Below are 20,101 nucleotides of genomic sequence, written 5' to 3'. Positions count from 1 at the left end.
ATGTATTTGTACACACCCTTTGTTCTTGCATTGTCTTTGCGTGGAATGTTTGCTGAAGCAAAGTAGAACTGAGGCAACCCTTACCAAGCAGACAAATTACATCTCCATGGAGTACCATTGTACTATTTTGAAGTACGTTTCTGTGTTAAAGTAATTATAATTTAAAAACTTCGCAGTGACAATATACAAGAAACTACATAAAACTTAAAGATGTAAACAAAAGGAAAAGCATACTGATCTATAAGCTACAGAAATACGTGAATACATGATACACAGGATCACTGAGGGTTTTTAGCTGATAGCGTTAGTACAGTTCTACATGTCAGTTCACTAATAATTTCTCCACAGACCTAACACACAATAACGATTGAAAAGGTACTTAGAATATAACTTAAGAACAATAGCACAAATGGTCATATGCAAACAAATTATAAAAGCAAATCAGTTGATAACATGCAAGAGGGCCAAGAGATATCGTGACGTTTACCATTGGATTTACAAATCGGACAATTTAACATGTTGGTCCAATATCTTTAGCGCTTCATGTTGAATTAACAGATGTCCAGTTGGCATTCATACTCCCCTAATTGTCAACTGAATGGCAATTTAATGAATATATTTTCATTTGATAACACTTATATGATAACATCCCAAGATATTTGTATCTATAAAGAAAAAAATCAATATCGTCAAGGACGAAACAGCCATTTTCTGTGATCGATGGCACAAAAATTATGACATCACATAAAAATAAGCGGATAGTAGATCATGCACCCCTGAATGTCAAATGCGCTTGGTAAGTATACATATTAGGGTTGCAGTAAAAAAGTAAATATATGTATATGAATGCTATAAAGCACCGTGGTAGTCAAATAATTTCAAGATAGCCAAATATTCATTATTTTGTAATCTTATCTGTCTCAAAAAATGAGCATCAATAAATACAATCCTATGTAAAAAATGATTATCAAAATGTCTATATCAAACAAGATATTTGATAATTGTATGTCTACATGGTAACGAACTTCAAGTTATCGACTACCGCGTTTTCCAATTGTTGCATTATACACAACAAGAGTAAAGAGAGAGATACATGTTGTACTTATAAAATTCCAGAAACAGGGGCGTATTAAGCGGGGGGGCAACTGCCCCCCCCCCCGTTCCCCAGGACGGGGGGGGGGGGGGGGGGCAAACATGTCTTTTTGCCCCCCCCCCCATTTTCGTCGACTGAAATGTTCTAAAAATGCATATTTGAAAGAAAAAAGGGTCCTCCTGTCATTAAGGGATTCTACGTACTGCATTTGTATTTCAAAAAATGTCTCTTAAAAGATTACTTTGTTTATATGTCTTAGCAAGACAACTAATTCATTATTATTTTGAGTTACAAAACAATTTGCTGATGGTGTGAAGCCGGTATGTTCAGATCGAGCAGGGCTGCACAATGATATGACGACACAATTATCACAATTATCATTTCTAAATGCAGGTTACTTTAAATCGAAAATACACCATGGTAAGAACGCTTTAAAATCATGAAAATACATCGTAAAACTCATCTCAGCCATTCTAAAATCGCAATTTTTTTTCCCGGGGGAGACCCCCGGACCCTCCAAACTCAAAAATTTTATCACGCCTTCGGGCGCTCGCAAAGTCATCAAAATGCATCGTAAAACGCATCTTAGCCATTCTAAATCGCAATATTTTTTCCCCGGGGAAGACCCCCGAACCTCCCAAACACCAAAATCTTGCGCTTTCGGGCGCTCTTAAAATCATCAAAAATACATTGTAAAACTCATCTCAGCCATTCTAAATCGTAATGTTTTTCCCGGGGTCGACCCCCAGACCCCAAAATCTCGTGCCTTCGGCGCTCACACGCTAATTTGGCCAGTTTTCGTATTCGTTAATTACCTTTTAGCGACCCCACTTTCTAGAAATGTGTACAAGGATTATATTAATGATATATGAAAAAAGTATATAAAGTATAATGGTTGTGTGTTGAATTAATCTCCTCCTGTAGGTGCGGCGGGGGGGGGGGGTTACAAAATATTGAGGACCTTTGCCCCGCCCATTACGTTTCATCTTCCTACGCCACTGAGAAAGGTTCATTAAGTATGAAGCTCACATGTTGAATTTGAACCACAGCAACAAGTCCATCTATTAGAATCAAGAAAGATGACTTTCTAAACATGAAATTTGAAAAAGATCCTTAATACTCTCTGGCAAATACATGTAACGATATCGAAATAAATCGATTCCGGATTGATTCCGAAATATATTATACATAACTGGATCTACATATGAAACCCCTCCAGTACTTTCAGAGAAATAACAGAAATAAAAGACGGACGGATGACGACCAATGGGGGGAAGGCTATTTTTATAGCTCGCCAACCATTTGCTGATGGTGGGTTTAAAAGATCAATTCAATAAAAGTATTTTGACGGGGTATCCATTGGAGTTGCATGAATGCGTAAATAACGACTACATGTACAATGCTGTAATATTCAGTTTTCGCAACTTTGGATGTGACCGTTACCCCTAAAGTTCTAAGTGTGACCGATATCACTTTCATAATTTCTAATTAAGAACCTTCTATGTTTCTCCACAAGCAGATATAATGAATGAAATATTTTCTTTCAACAGTCATATATTACATATTAGTAAACGGGACGGTTTTGTGACAGCAAAATTTATTTATTTACAACTTTTAATGTTTTATTGAATAAAATGTGACCGATATCCCTGCTGTCGAAAAATATTGTGTCGAGGTGTTTGCATTATCTGAGCTAGTTTGACCATATTTAATAGCTTCATAGAATCTCTAACAATACACTGTCTTTGACGCACGATAGGTTTAGAAGATGCATTGCTTTTATGTCATAATTTCAGCCGATTTTCATCTTGAAGCGGGCGTTTTTTCATTGTTTTTGTGTGCCCGATATCAATTCCGGTGACGTAGGTTGTCCCCATTGTTATCTTTGACATGTCGGCTGATATTATGTTGACACGAGCAGACACGGTAAATTTTCGTTTGCTTTTGGGCAAAAGGCGAATCGTTTTCTTCCGAGTCATTGCAACAAACCCACAGGACACTGCTGACCTTGTCAAAGGGTTGTTATGCAGGAAGCGAGAAGGACGATCCAGATTTAGAACCGTGATCTCAGCATCTAACTCTCGTGGATAGGCAGAGGTGATTTGACAGGATGAATGTTTGCACAATTAGCACTAATGACCGAGTGCCGAGGCTGGCTGGCTTAAGATAAACAATGTAATGATACCATCTCCGTAGACTTCACCAATATACAACATACATCTCTTCAATGTCTTTAATTTGTCTGTCAGCAGAGGTGTTATAAAATATTCGTTTCGTGTTTCCACGATACTTTGGTGTTAGGTTTTAACTAAACAACGTATATAAGGTGCATCATATTTTATTTACATATGAATTATATATTACAGAAACGGTGAACTATACAATTGATAAATCGTTTAACCGCTGAATAAAACAAACAAATAGTAGAGTAAATAGTTTCAGCAAGTCAAGATGTATCACCAAAGTTATGAGTTGGCCTGTATGATATTACAGGAGGTCTGACTAAATTACATTAGCTAGATAACAGATAAGATAAAAGCAACAATTTAACGTTAACAGCAAAATAAATAGCTTAAAGCTTACATTTATTTATACAAAACCCTATGCGTTAAAGGTTTTCCTGCTCACCGAATTCAGGGTCGACACAGGTTATAATGAATTATTTATACTAAGCCCTAATGCAATACAAATGTTTTCCTGTGACAATCTTATTCAAGATCCGACACTGGTTATAAATATTTATTTATATAACAGTAAAATGAAAACACTTTGACGATTATTTGACGGACTGTTCACATTACGTGACTAAATCCGTATAAAGAGATATTTATCTAAAATAATACTATGCTAAACTATCTCTATTTTCCGTACAATATCCAATTCAGGACCATTGTAACGGTTATACATAAAATCCCTAATGAAAAATCTACCGGTAAAAAGTTTACCTTTCAGTACGAGTTGTCCCGCTTGACCCGTGTCTAGACCTGGCACCAACTGTCTGATTCAAATTTTGCAACGCCTTTATAGTACAATTTGCTGTGTCGCGTAATAACAACAAAACTATTCATACTACAATCTATAATCTCAATATTTATACAATACAATCCTTAAAATATTTCAATAATTTCACCATATGCTTTACATTTTCCCCAATACAAATACTTAAGGATTAACTTGAATAGATTTTTTATGTTATGGAGATATAACACAAAAATCTGAGTGTACTCTAAATAAACCGCGAAGCGGTTTATGATGAGAGTACACTCAGATTTTTGTGTTATATCTCCATAACATAAAAAATCTATTCAAATTAATCCTTATAATTCAAATTACTAAAGATGATCTCTTCAATACTCAAAATTCATTCTGGGACTCTTTTGTCTATGAAATCATTACGCCGTCATCTCAGCCAATCAGAAGCAACGTCACAAACGGCGACGCCATTTTTTCCTTTATGGGCTGATAAAGTAAATTTTTAAACCAATGAAGATGCTCGTAACAAGCAAAATTGAATTATTATACAATATCGTACAAACGAACCGGAAGTGGTCCGCAGTCAAATAAATAACTCTAACGGACATGTTTGCGAGGGAAAATACACGACGTCATTTGCCGTGAACACGTTTGTAAGTCGATGACCGCGTAGATATTAATCACTGTTTAACATATACATGTATAGCATACAAATTATTGATACAATAATCAACATATTTATTATCTGACGTAACAATATCCATTTTCACAACAAGAGGATATTTAAGAAAATCATTATATGACACTAGAATATCGAATTAAATTAATGGTTTCACTTCATGAAATTGTTATATTCCTTTTTTACCCTTAAAGTTTTGTTGGAAGCATGGCCCCAGTTTCATCAATATTTCTTAACTTAAAGATGCTCCACCGCCCACAGAGCATAAATGATATTCATCATTTGAACAATAATTGTGTATATACATGTATTTGTCTTATCAACAAGAAAAATGATATAAAATAAGTTGATTTTGCCTTTGGTGCAGGCGCATTAAGTAAATTATTCCATATAGGATATAGTGCCATGGAATTTTTCGGGATGCAATTAATTATTTTTAATATTCTTAACTTGAAGTAAAATTAGAAGCTCAAACTTTTCAACGATAGTAATGGTGTAAAGTAAGTAACTTTTGTAACTGAAGAAAAATACCAAATCGTCTGCTGCTGTTTTTGATAGTGAAAAAAATATCATTTGTCAGCGTTGGAGCATCTTTAAGGTTTCATTAACTTTAAATTCTCGATAGAAAAAGATAACATGATTATAGGAAAACACTTAACACAAAAGTTAATATTTCTCTAACTTCTATAATGTTTTCAGGAATATCTTAAAAATTAGGAAATGTTGATGAACCTGGGTCTAGATATCAAATAATCATGAATCCTTTCCAGAACAGTATAAACATCTACAGTATATAAATCGATAGATACAGATAAAAAGTAATTCAGCATGAATTCAGTATGAACAATATATCAAAAGAAAAACCCTTTGCATTTTGTTTGGTGGAAAATTTCGTTGCCTTAGATCTGAATCTCCGGAAACCCTATCAGACACTTCTAAACTCTGAACATAGAACTTCCTCACATTAGCAGCGTTATTTCTTTCTCTCAATAAACTCCTTGTATCTTATGATTTCATTTTCCAATTCACCAAACAATCGACCTTGCGATTTTCGACCGTCAAAGAAATGGTTCTCTCGACAGAACATGGCGACGATATCGTTCATTTGAAGATGTTTGCTGTCCAAGTCTTTTAATAAAACAACTATTAGGTTATTGAACCGGTTTTGAATCCCCTCAGATACAGCAACCTCAAACTCGAAAAGCCGCTGAAATGATGTCATATATCTATTATCGATGAGAGCTAGTATGCATGCACTATTATTCATAGCATGAACAATGGCTACTGTTTCTTTTACACCAACTTTTATATCTAACTCAGGTATACACACAGAAATGTCCTTATTTTGAAGATGTTCTTTCAGTTGGCCAGCGAATTCATTCATATCCAGAGAAGGTTCCATTGAGAAATAGACCGTAAATTCCATTTGTTCATCTTCGCCATCTTGAATGTTTGTTCCCTTTGGGGTTATCGTTCCTAGTGGGTTGTAGTGTTTTCTGCCTACACTGAAAAGGTACATAAGGCGAGACGTTTTGTAATAAGCGAGAGCGGCTAACGCAAGTATAAAACACAGTCCACAAAACACAACTGCACAAATTAGAATGACCTCCTCGGCTATACAGTCGATTTCCATCTCTCTCACCAAGTCGTCTAACCACTGAAGTCTGACGAGGCTGTCATTATTGGCCTTACAAATATATTGTTTTAGGTTCCGGAAGACAGGTTTGCTATCAGCCATCCATCGAAGTTGTTCTAACTGATCACACGTACACAGCAGAGGGTTTCCGGTCAAGTCGATAGTAAAGTTTGACCTCTTGCCTAAATAGTCAATCTCTTCCATATTGACATGAGTGAGATCTTTTATTGTATTATTTGACAGGTTGATTTCTTTTATCCTTTCTAATGACTTCATTTGAAAATTAATAGCCGACAAAAGGTTATCCTGCATTTCTAGTTTTTCAAGACTGCTTTGTCTCGCAAAGATGTATTTTGGCAGATCAGTCAATCCATTGTCACTCAAATTCAGATAGGTCAGTTTGGTTTGATTGGAAAACGTAAGGAAATGTTTATCTTGCATAATAGCCTTTCCCAGCCTGTTTCCATTCAGGAAGAGGCTATGTAAATTAGCCATATCACCGAACGTGTCCGGAGCCAGGTGAAATATACCATTAAACGAGATATTGAATACGCGTAATGAATGCAGCCCAGACCATTGGCCATACCAGGCTGGAAGACCGTTGGACGATAGATCCACGTACTCTACAGAATTGTTTGAATCGAATGTAAGAGCTGGAACAGGCAATGTGCCGAGCTTCAGAGACCTGGCGAAAATTTTCCTTAATTTTGTCGGCAATGGATAAATATCACCCCTTCTTCTGGGGTTATTTGGTGGGTGAAGTGAACTAGAACCGGTATAAGTTCCCTGTGGGTAATCCAATATCTTCTTCCTAAATAAATTTGTATTTGACGCCGCTTTCTCGGTGAATTGTTTCTGGTCCTTCCAAGAAATCACGTTATGTTGTGTTCTTATGTCATCGTGTGTAGCAGAGTAATCTAACTGGTAACTTATATCAAGAACTACAAGATTTTTCAAGAGATTGATGTTCTGGAGAAATTTCGCATCAGTCAAAATGTTGTCCCGCAGAGAAATGTTTTCTAATGATGTTGGAAGGAGATTCATTACCTCCTTATCAATTTTTGTAATTCTGTTTGTATGTAGTGTCAACGTTTTGAGGTTTGTTTCAGTAAAGTAAACAAAGTCCTCATACTTAAGAGTCCAAGGGTCGCTGTGTTTGTTAATAGCATTAAGACGTAGCACCCGAATATTTGTGCTGTTTAGGCCAAAACTTGCGTTTCTCATTCCATCGAATGCAATATAATTATTTTCAGACAGGTCTAGTTCTGTTAAGAATGAAAGCATTGAGAACGCCCCGGGTGCTATACGGTAAATACTACATTGCACCAACTTCAGCACAGAAAGTGTAGAATTGCTGAGGCTGCTGAATGTTGTGTTGTAGACGTCAATCAACTCACAAAAGCCATCTGCGTGCCTTGATGTCATATCAAGAATTTTCAAATGCTTTAATTCCTGAAACCCGTCTCCAAATATCACACCTCTTATTCCATCTATTTTCAAAACTTCAAGCATCTTCAGATCAGAAAGAGCCACATCTGGGTAATTTTGTCCAATTGTAGATTGCCTGACGTTACCATGGATATTTAGAACTTTCAGATTCTTCAGATGACGAAATATCCCTGGAGTGTACACATTTGTTGTCATCTCGAGTTCGTTATAACTGATATCAAGGGTCGTTAACGATTCCAGTCCTTCAAAGCATGAGTAGTCCATACGGGACAATCTGTTGTGTGATATATTCAACGACTGGAGATTCCTCAAATTACTGAATGTACTATTAAGAAGCACTTCGAAGAGGTTTTGGGCTAGAGAAAGGTGTGTGACAGAGGATGGAAAAATGAACTCGGATGGGAGAGCTTTCCATTGTAGATTTGAGCAGTCTAAAGCGTCAATGATATTTCGTTTATATGTACACTTACATGGCTTTGGGCAGTTGTTCTGGTTTTCTCTGGCAATGGAATTCGTGATTACGAGTACGGAATATAGGCAAAGCAAACGATTCGGCATAGTTATCAACCGCTCCATTGGCATGACGTAATAAGCTGTGGAAATCCAAGTTACACAAACTGAAAGTAGAAAAATGCTTGATAAGGAACCATGCAAAAATGTAAGTAAAGCGCTCAAATGCAACTAGGATTACTTTTTAAACATGGGACTTTTTTTACTAGGACTACGTCTTCGATCGTAAAAATGATTACATATTGTATTTGGTGTGCGTGGGGATGCCACATCCAACTGGTCTTATATCCGTATCACTACTCGGTCTAGTATTCAAGAAAAATATAAGACCGCAATTTATGGACAGCATGTTGAAGTTAATAGCACACTCCGGCGTGTACAACTTTAAAAAGGCTATATATAAAATTCACAACCAAAGTGACGAGATCCACAAAAATGTTCAAAGATCAAAGTATTGCATACTCGTATCACCGTCTTAAATTATACCAGATCGAGAATGGTCATTAAAATAAGACGTATAACAAGAAAGTGGGAAGATTTTTTAAAATAGGTTACTTTTCGAGTATTTTGATACAGATGCTCATAATGACCTATTGCGTGGTGATTTATAATGTATTCAACTTTTCCCTTGCTCCAAGATTGTTTCGATTTTACGGTAACATTTTACGGTAACATATGCTGGCATTTTCGTTTCAAAGCGGAACCATGTACCATCATTTAGTTCTTGACTTCACGATTTATTTCGTTACCAATCATCGAAATAGTTTGCATTCAATAAGAAATTGCTTTGTTTACATTATCCTGGATATCTTTATTGTGTGTTTCATTGATATCTACCGCTGCTCTGCAGGTAGGGCGTTACAATTGTACCTGCTGCCCCTATTGCATAGTCGTAAAAGGCGAATAATTTAGGAGATTATCTTTTCTCTTCTGCCTAACTAACTTTGTTCTTCCTAATGTCTCCCTTGACACCACCTCACTTTTGGTCTTCTGTTGAGCGCTAGCCCCTGTAAGGTTAGTCCGCTAAACCTGCCTATATTATTAGGGTTTTTTTTTCTTCTTCCTAATATTAGGCAAAAATAGGCAGGTTTAGCGGACTACTGTAAGGTACGCTCTGGGTTCTGACACATCAAAGTGGTAGTTTCTGGTCCTGCTTCAGTGGCGTAGGAAGATGAAACGTAATGGGGGTAATCATGTCTTTTTGCCTCCCCCTCCTCCCACCATTTTCGTCGAATGAAATGTTCTAAAAATGCACAATTTAAATAAAATCAAAGTACTCAAAGTACTGCAAATACAACGCAGCAGAAACAGAAAAATAGAATGAAATCAAATGAATTTCCAAAATCAAAATATTTTTATTATAAAGACTTTAATATCAATTATTTCAAGAACATTCAACTGATCACAGAAAATACATATGTTTTGTTTGACATTTTTCTTAATTAAAGTTCCTACATGAAAATTACAAAGAAAACATAAGTCTTCATTAAAATGAGTTTTTAACCTTAATATACTCTTGTTTCTTATGTTGCACATACACTTATATTGGTAAAACCATGTAAAACCATTTTAAAGTACACAAAAAGGGCATGTGAATAGTTTACTTTAAAACTCTTATGTCTATAAGCCTTAGATAGTAAGTCCAATTTGAATTATCATTAACAGAGATTATGTGAATTGGACAGAGGAGTCACCAGCAGGCAACAGTTGACCTATATGGGCTGTGTATTATATAACACTCTGTGTATTCTATACACACTCTGTGTATTCTACCAATCAGAAGGCAGTCTTCCCATGACTACTGATTGGTCCAAAGGAATATTATTCAATGAATAGGGAATTTATGAATGGAAGTTTATGAATGAAATGGTTCAAGAGGTCACCACTAGATGTCATTGTAGGGCAAGTCCTACTCAATCCTACACATCAATAGTAAAGCGGATAGCATTAATACAAACGCTAGTCGCGTTGTATTAAAAACGCGTCCTTCTGCACATTTTTGTACATTTGAAAATTTTCCGCTGCGCGGCGCGTATTCAAAACTTTAATAATGAAAAGTCAATACACACGAACTAGACTAAAAAGTCCATCGAGGGATTATACTATTTCCAAAAATGCTTCTTAAAAGATTAGTTTGTTTATATGTCTTAGCAAGACCATCAATTCATTATTATTTTGAGTTACACAACTATGTGCCGATGATGTGAATTCCGGTATGTTCAGATAGAGCTGGGTTGCGAATAGTATGACAACACTCACAATTATCATTTCGAAATGCAGGTAACTTTAAATCGAAAAATTACCTTGTTAAAGTGAACAGTCGGGCAAGGATGACTAAAGTCGGTAAAAATGGTGTGAATGTATCCAGTATAATTTCTTATGAAATGGAAAAATAAAATATCTCGTCAAAATCTGTCTGCATACGAAGAAATTAATTTAAATTATGGGAATTCTAAAACGTCCTCCCGGCTCACTATGTCTTTTCCACACAGCCTCGCTTTCAATGCTTTCAACTTTTCTTTACTTTAATGGTCAGAACTGGGAAACTAAGCAGAACTTGACCGTCGTATTAATACATATATGTATGTGAGAACTTTTGGAAGGCCAATGAACGCATTTAGACTGGTTTTCTTTGCCCGACTATTCACTTTAAGAACGCGTTAAAATCATCAAAATACATTGTAAAACTCATGTCAGACCCCCAGAATTTGCGTATTCATTAATTTCCTCTTATCGACGCCAATGTCTATAGATGTGTACAAGGCTTATATGTAACAGTGGCGTAGAAAGATGGGGGGGGGGGGGGGGGGGGGGGGGGGAAGGTCCTCAATATTTCGTAACCCTCCTCGCGCGCCCCGCACCCACTGGAGATAATTGATATACATTTTATTAGGTCACCTGAGACGAAGTCTCAAGTGACCTTTTCTAATCGCCTTTTGTCCGTCGTCGTGCGTCGTGCGTCGTGCGTCGTCCGTCGTATGTCCGTAAACAATTTACATTTTCGACTTCTTCTCCAAAACTGCTGAAGCAATTTCAATGAAATTTTGCACAAACCTTCTAAGGCATAAGGCCAATCAAAATTGTGAATTATATGGTCCCCACCCCCCAGGGGGCTGTGGGAGGGGCCAAAAGGGGTAAAATTGAGTAAAATTTCAAAAATCTTCTTCTCTACTCACAGATGTAGTAGAATCAAATACTCTTCATAGATAGAAAGGTCTTAAGGTCCTTTACAAAAATTGTGAATTATATGACCCTGGGGTCTCTAGTTTCCTCCTGGGGAGGGGGTTAAGTTTACTATACTTTATATTGAGAAAACACATTTTTGCGCATTATTTGGTCATTTGTAATAGGAAATGAGTCAAATGTTGTCAGAATTATCAGTATGAGATGGCCATTTGATCCTATTAACAAATTTTCTATAACTGACCCCCAGGGGCCTTAGAGGCGGGGTCAAAAGGGGTCAAATAGGCTAAAACTTCAAAAATCTTCTTCTGAAATTCTGAAAATGGTAGAATCAAATACTTTTCATAAATAGAAAGGTCTTAAGGTCCTTTACAAAAATTGTGAATTATATGACCCTGGGGTCTCTAGTTTCCTCCTGGGGAGGGGGTTAAGTTTACTATACTTTATATTGAGAAAACACATTTTTGCGCATTATTTGGTCATTTGTAATAGGAAATGAGTCAAATGTTGTCAGAATTATCAGTATGAGATGGCCATTTGATCCTATTAACAAATTTTCTATAACTGACCCCCAGGGGCCTTAGAGGCGGGGTCAAAAGGGGTCAAATAGGCTAAAACTTCAAAAATCTTCTTCTGAAATTCTGGATATGGTAGAATCAAATACTTTTCATAAATAGAAAGGTCTTAAGGTCCTTTACAAAAATTGTGAATTATATGACCCTGGGGTCTCACGTTTCCCCCTGGGGAGGGGGTCAAGTTTACTATAGTTTATATAGGGAAAACACATTTATGAGCATTTTTTGCTCAATTTTCATTGGAAATGAGTCAAACTTAGTTAGAATTATTAGCCTGAGATAGCATTTTAATATCATATCCACATTGGGTCTGGCCGACCCCCTGGGGGCAGAGGGGCGGGGCTAAAAAGGGTCAAATAGCTAAAACTTCAAAAATCTTCTTCTGAAATTCTGAAAATGGTCATAGAAACAAATACTTTTCATAAATAGAAAGGTCTTAAGGTCCTTTACAAAAATTGTGAATTATATGACCCTGGGGTGTCACGTTTCCCCTGGGGAGGGGGTCAAGTTTACTATAGTTTATATAGGGAAAACACATTTATGAGCATTTTTTGCTCAATTTTCATTGGAAGCGAGTCAAATTTGTTAGAATTATTAGCCTGAGATAGCATTTTAATATCATATCCATATTGGGTCTGGCCGACCCCCTGGGGGCAGAGGGGCGGGGCTAAAAAAGGGTCAAATAGCTAAAACTTCAAAAATCTTCTTCTGAAATTCTGAAAATGGTAGAATCAAATACTTTTCATAAATAGAAAGGTCTTAAGGTCCTTTACAAAAATTGTGAATTATATGACCCTGGGGTCTCACGTTTCCCCCTGGGGAGGGGGTCAAGTTTACTATAGTTTATATAGGGAAAACACATTTATGAGCATTTTTTGCTCAATTTTCATTGGAAACGAGTCAAACTTAGTTAGAATTATTAGCCTGAGATAGCATTTTAATATCATATCCACATTGGGTCTGGCCGACCCCCTGGGGGCAGAGGGGCGGGGCTAAAAAGGGTCAAATAGCTAAAACTTCAAAAATCTTCTTCTGAAATTCTGAAAATGGTAGAAACAAATACTTTTCATAAATAGAAAGGTCTTAAGGTCCTTTACAAAAATTGTGAATTATATGACCCTGGGGTGTCACGTTTCCCCTTGGGGAGGGGGTCAAGTTTACTATAGTTTATATAGGGAAAACACATTTATGAGCATTTTTTGCTCAATTTTCATTGGAAGCGAGTCAAATTTGGTTAGAATTATTAGCCTGAGATAGCATTTTAATATCATATCCATATTGGTCCAGGCCGACCCCCTGGGGGCAGAGGGGCGGGGCCAAAAAAGGTCAAATAGGCTAAAACTTCAAAAATATTCTTTTAAAATTCTGGAAATGGTATAATCAAATACACTTTATAGATATGAAAAGGTCTTAAAGTTTGTTTATAAAAATTGTAAATTATATGACCCTGGGGTCTCCTGTTTCCCCTTGGGGAGGGGGTCAAGTTTACTATAGTTTATATAGGAAAAACACATTAATGAGCATTTTTTGCTCAATTTTCATAGGAAATGAGTCAAACTTGGTTAGAATTATTAGCCTGAGATAGCATTTTAATATCATATCCACATTGGGTCTGGCCGACCCCCTGGGGGCAGGGGGGGGGCTAAAAAAGGGTCAAATAGGCTAAAACTTCAAAAATCTTCTAAAATTCTGGATATAGTAGAATCAAATAATTATAGATTGAAAGGTCTTCAGGTGTTTTATAAAAACTGTGAATTATATGATCTTGGGGTCTCACGTTACCCCCTGGGGAGGGGTCAAGTTTACTTGTTTACTTTAGTTTATATAGGAAAAACATATTTGTGAACATTATTTGCCCAATTTTCGTAGGAAATTAGTCAAACTTGATTAGAATTATTAGCCGAAGATATAGCATTTTAACATCCATATCCGTCCTCGATGACCCCCAGGGGGACCAGAGGGGCAGGACCAAACAGGGTCAAATTGATTAATATTTCAAAAATACCTCCAAGTTCACAGGTTTGATGGAAGCAAATACTCTTCATAGTCTAAAAAGGTCAAATTTATAAATCACTGACCAACTTCAAGGCCCAGCATATAGTGTTTATATGTCTTTAATTTGTGTTATTATTTGTTTCATTATATATTCTAACTCAGGTGACCGTTAAGGCCCATGGGCCTCTTGTTACATATAATCCTTGTACACATCTATAGACATTGGCGTCGATAATAGAATATTAAATTAGATTTCACTTATAAATCCTGGGTGAGGATAACGACATATTTCCCTAACCGTCTGTCGAGTGCTTGTGCTTACAGTGTTAAATACGATCTCTGTACACCACAATCATTATAAATGTATACGATAGCTCTTAATCATCCTTGATAATCTAAAGGTTTCTTGCTACAAAAAATAATATACACGATATAACCTTAGACAAACAAAAAACTGCAGAAATGTAATTTGCACATTGCCCATACTTACAATTTGTTTGAAATCGCTCGAACAGCTAATCATCAAGAATATAGTCTTCTTACTAATTTTCAATGCTATTACATTAGCAGTGTCCAAAAATCTGAGGGTATTCTTTTAGATACCTCATATCAAATCCAGTTCTAAGTACGTGAATGCGTTTGGATATTGTTATAAAATATCAACGAAATAGGATATACATACGCATCCGGAAGACATTACAATACTGCTTCCTGTTTAAATTTGCACACCAGATGTTTACATTGTCGATTTCATAATCCAAATGTTCACATTTTAAAAAATAGAACACATCTTTGAAAGCACAGCATTGGGGTACGTACAATATGTACCACGCAAATCCACACCATCGTATCAGTTTTCATAAGTAAACTCCACACATATTCAGTGTATATTGGGGCATTCCTTAGTCTAAATATACAAGGAGGACATAGAATATATTAATTTTAAATGACATCCATCCCGTAACATAACATCACTAAATGTTGCAATTTCATATAACATTTAACATTAATTCAAACAAAACAGCATTTAGAACACGTCTACATAACATCTATACAACATTTTGTAGGTCATCTGACCCGAAGGGTTAGGATGACCTATTGTCATCATGCACCGTCCGTCGTCGTGCGCCGTGCGTAAACTTTTCATTCAAACGACTTCTTCTCAATAACCGAAAGGTCCAAGGTACTGATATTTGGCCTGTAGCATGCTGGGACAAAGGGTTACCAAGTTTGTTCAAATCAATGACCTTGACCTTCATTCAAGGTCACAGGGGTCAAAAAGGCTAAAATCTTTAAACCACTTCTTCTCAAGACCCAGAAGGCCCAGGGTACTGATATTTGGCCTGTAGCATGCTGGGATGAAGGGCTACCAATTTTGTTCAAATAAATGACCCTGACCTTCATTCAAGGTCACAGGGGTCAAATAGGCTAAAAATCCTTTAAACAACTTCTTGTGAATAACTAAGAGGCCTAGAGACCTGATATTGAGCCCGTAACATACTTGGATGAAGGGCTATCAAGTTTGTTCAAATGAATAACCTTGATCTTCATTTAAGGTCACAGGGGTCAAAAAGGCTAAAATCTTTAAACAACTTCTTCTCAAGAACCAGTAGACCCTGGGTACTGATATTGGGCATGTAGTATGCTGGATGAAGGGCTACTAAGTTTGTTCAAATGAATGACCTTGTTCTTCATTCAAGGTTACAGGGGTCAAATAGGCTAAAATCTTTAAACGACTTCTTTTCAAGAACAGAAAGGCCCAGAAGATTCATATTGGGCCTGCAGCATGCTGGGATGAAGTGCTACTAAGTTGTTAAAATAAATTACCTTGACCTTCATTCAAGTTCACAGGGTCAAATAGGCTAAAATCCTTTAAACAACTTCTTGTGAATAACTAAGAGGCCTAGAGGCCTGATATTGGGCCTGTGACATGCTAGGATGAAGGGCTATCAAGTTTGTTCAAATGAATGACCTTGATCTTCATTCAAGGTCAGAGAGGTCAAATACGCTAAAATCTTTAAACGACTACATTTGTGTTGTGCTAATAGTCAGATGACCGTAAAGGCCCATGGGCCTCTTGTATAACATCTTTATAACGTTTCCAGTGATTTCGCCCGTGTAATATTTTTGCGTATGTCACTAGTATAATATGACCTAGTGCGCTAGTGCGCATTATGAAAATTGTCTGCAAAGCTCTGGCATCTATATAGACCATAAAAGCCATAGGAATATAGTTTAATGTTTAAATATACAATGTCTATATAGCATCAATACAACATCTATATAACTTCTAAACAATGTCTTTATATCATATATACAATGTCTATATAACATCTATACAACATCTATACAACGTCTATACAACGTCCATATAACATCTATACAATGTCTATATAACATCTATACAGCGTCTATATAACATCTATAAAATGTCTATATAACATCTATACAACGTCTATAAAACATCTATACAATGTATATATAACATCTTTACCACTTCTATATAGCATCTATACAATGTCTATATCATCTATACAACGTCTATACAACGTCTATATAACATCTATACAATGTCTATATAACATCTATACAACATTTATATAACATCTATACAATGTCTATATAACATCTATACAATATCTATATAACATCTTTTCCACTTCTATATAGCATCCATACAATGTCTATATCATCTACACAACATCTATAAAACATCTATACAATGTCGATATAACATCTATGCAATGTCGATATAACATCTATGCAATGTCTATATAACATCTATGCAATGTCTATATAACATCTATGCAATGTCTATATAACATCTATTCAATGTCTATATCATCTATACAACGTCTATAAAACAACAATACAATGTCTGTATAACATCTATACAATGTCTATATAACATCTATACAATGTCTATATAACATCTTTAAAGTATCTATACAACATCTATACAACGTCTATAAAACATCTATACAATGTCTTTATAACATCTATACAATGTCTATATAACATCTATACAATGTCTATATAACATCTATACAACATCTATACAATGTCTATATAACATCTATACAACGTCTAAAAACATCTATACAACGTCTATATAACATCTATACAGGTCTATATAACATCTATACAATGTCTATATAACATCTATACAATGTATATATAACATCTTTACAACGTCTAAAAAAAAACATCTATACAACGTCTATATAACATCTATACAACGTCTATATAACATCTATACAACGTCTATACAACATCTATACAATGTCTATATCATCAATACAATGTCTATATAACATCTATACGATTTCTATATAACATCTATACAACGTCTATATAACATCTATACAATGTATATATAACATCTATACAATGTCTATATCATCAATACAATGTCTATATAACATCTATACGATTTCTATATAACATCTATACAACGTCTATATAACATCTACACAATGTCTTTATAACATCTATGCAATGTCTATATAACATCTATACAACGTCTATAAAACATCTAAACAATGTCTATATCATCTATACAATGTCTATATAACATCTATACAATGTCTATATCATCTATACAATGTCTATATAACATCTATAAAATGTCTATATAACATCTATACAAAGTCTATATCATCAATACAAAGTCTATATCATCCATATAATGTCTATATAACATCTATAAAACGTCTATAAAACATCTATACAATGTCTATATCACCTATACAATGTCTATATAACATCTATACAATGTCTATATCATCTATACAATGTCTATATAACATCTATACAATGTATATACCATCTATACAATGTCTATACCATCTATACAATGTCTATACCATCTATACAATGTCTATATCATCTATACAATGTCTATGAAACATCTATATAATGTCTATATAACATATATACAACGTCTATATAACATCTATACAATGTCTATATAACATCTATACAATGTCTATAAAACATCTATACAACGTCTATAAAACATCTATACAATGTCTATATAACATCTATACAATGTCTATATATCATCTATACAATGTCTATATAACATCTATACAATGTCTATATAACATATATACAATGTCTATATAACCTCTTTAAAATGTCTATACAACATCTATACAACGTCTATAAAACATCTAGACAATGTCTTTATATCATCTATACAACATCTATACAACATCCATATAACATTTTTACAACGTCTATAAAACATTTATACAACATCTATACAATGGCTATATAACATCTATACAATGTCTATATAACATCCGTGTAATGTCTGTATAATGGTCTCCATGAAAGCTGGGTCCACGTCCCGAGACTGGGTGCACTGCTCTCTTGCGGATGCACACCACTTTTGGGGGTGTGATGTGCGTCCGCGTGATATCAGTGTAGCTGAAGGCTTTCACAGTAGCTCCAATTTGAGCCAACCTGTTTGCCGTGGGTTGCATCTCGTATCCGGGGGAAGAAGGTCCTGGTGGTTGAATAGGTTTTGCTCTTTTTTCTTCCTTGTTTTAATGCTACACACTACTTTGGCTTCAGACTCCGGTTAGACGAGAGGTAATATGGGCCCTGTATTATCAATCGGCTGGTCATGCCGAGCCCTTGGTTCGTAGATCTCCAAGAAGGCGGTGGCTTAGGGTCAATCGTGAGTTTAATTTGGATTGTCTTGATTCTGCTCGATCTTGCGGGTGTACAATCTTGCGAGCGTGCTGTCGCACGCTTGATTTGAATAATGTTCGTTCGAAATATTCTTCCGAGTATACTATCTGTGTAACCCTGGCACTTTGACACTGGATATCCATGTCATCATGAGTGTCCCCCTGTTGGGCTCCGAGGTGGGTGGGGGCACAGCTAGCGAATAGTATACACTCTTAAAGATGGCTTCCCAAAACAAACAAAATGAACTACATCCAAAATCTCCCCAAAAGGAATCAACCAAAAATCAACAAACAAAAAGCGCTACAACAAACACACATTCCCACAGTTTCTGGTCATGTCCTCTACACAGAGCGGCAAGACCACTGCAGGTTTATCACCCTTGATATTGCGAAAGGGCATCAAAGGCATTGCCAGCGATGTCAAATCTGATAAGCCTTTGGGATCGGGTGATCTCCTAATAGAGGTTTTCCGCAAGCAACAAGCGGAGAACCTCCTTGGAACCACCAGTTTTGCCGGCCTCACTGTGTGTGTAAAACCACACTCATTATTGAATTGCAGCAAGGGGGTAATCAGGTGCCCAGCCTTGCGCAATGACAATGAGGCCGACATACTGTCATACTTCCAAGAGGAGTGCATTCCGGTCACTTACGTGAAGAGAATCATGACCAGAAAGAGTGGGAACTTGGTCCCAACACACACTTTTATATTGACGTTCGCAACACCAACGTTACCGCAGAGCGTAACTGTTGGTTACCAGCGTTATGCTGTTACCGTCTACGTTCCAAATCCATTGAAGTGCCGTAACTGCCAGAGGTACGGCCATTATGAGAGCAATTGTAGACGGAAAATGGTATGTCAGTACTGTGGCCGTGAAGGTCACGATGAAAAAGACGAATGTGACATTGTCAACCGTCACTGCGTCAATTGCGGGGGTTACCATGCTGCGTCTGCTCGCACCTGTTCTGCCTGGACTCGGGAGAGGGAGATATTACGGGTCAAATATACCCAATGTGTCTCTTTCCCCGAGGCTAGGAGGATAGTCGAGCGTTCAGACCTGAATGTGGCAACCTATGCTCAGATAACCCGCGCAAAGACGCCTGTTGACAGTGTCACCGTCAAACATGCGTCGGTCCAGGCCTTGGTTGACAAGCCTAACTGGGACAATGATGTCCCAGATATGGCTGATGCTAAGGCCTGCAAAGTAATCATTGGGGACCCGAACAGGTTCAAGTCGGGTCCATCTAAGCCACAACACAAACCACAACAAAAACCACCTGCTGGGCCACCTGGAGCTAAAACGCCAATCC

At 36.4% G+C, this 20,101-nt stretch overlaps 1 protein-coding gene across 2 annotated transcripts; it reads right to left on the bottom strand.

Annotated features, from left to right (window-relative positions):
• Positions 1-3,415: 3,415 nt before the first annotated feature.
• LOC138320602 (toll-like receptor 4) lies at positions 3,416-14,938 on the bottom strand. 2 transcript variants are annotated; one of them, XM_069263696.1, is made up of 3 exons: positions 14,584-14,937; positions 9,284-9,583; positions 3,416-8,447 (listed from the first exon to the last, which is right to left on the bottom strand). In XM_069263696.1, exon 3 carries the CDS (start codon positions 8,410-8,412, stop codon positions 5,719-5,721), a length of 2,694 nt encoding a protein of 897 aa, XP_069119797.1. In that variant the 5' UTR covers positions 8,413-8,447; positions 9,284-9,583; positions 14,584-14,937; the 3' UTR covers positions 3,416-5,718. The 2 variants fall into 2 exon arrangements, with proteins under 2 accessions (XP_069119797.1, XP_069119798.1); XM_069263697.1 differs by lacking the exon at positions 9,284-9,583 and having other exon boundaries at positions 14,584-14,938.
• Positions 14,939-20,101: the final 5,163 nt, after the last annotated feature.

The sequence above is a fragment of the Argopecten irradians genome, chromosome 4, assembly GCF_041381155.1.
Source record: "Argopecten irradians isolate NY chromosome 4, Ai_NY, whole genome shotgun sequence".
NCBI classification, from domain to species: domain Eukaryota; kingdom Metazoa; phylum Mollusca; class Bivalvia; order Pectinida; family Pectinidae; genus Argopecten; species Argopecten irradians.
This window is presented reverse-complemented; position numbering and strand designations above follow the sequence as displayed.

Bases quoted from the DNA above. Each gene is read 5' to 3' on its own strand.
- LOC138320602 (XM_069263697.1), bottom strand. From the start codon at position 8,412: ATGCCAATGGAGCGGTTGATAACTATGCCGAATCGTTTGCTTTGCCTA.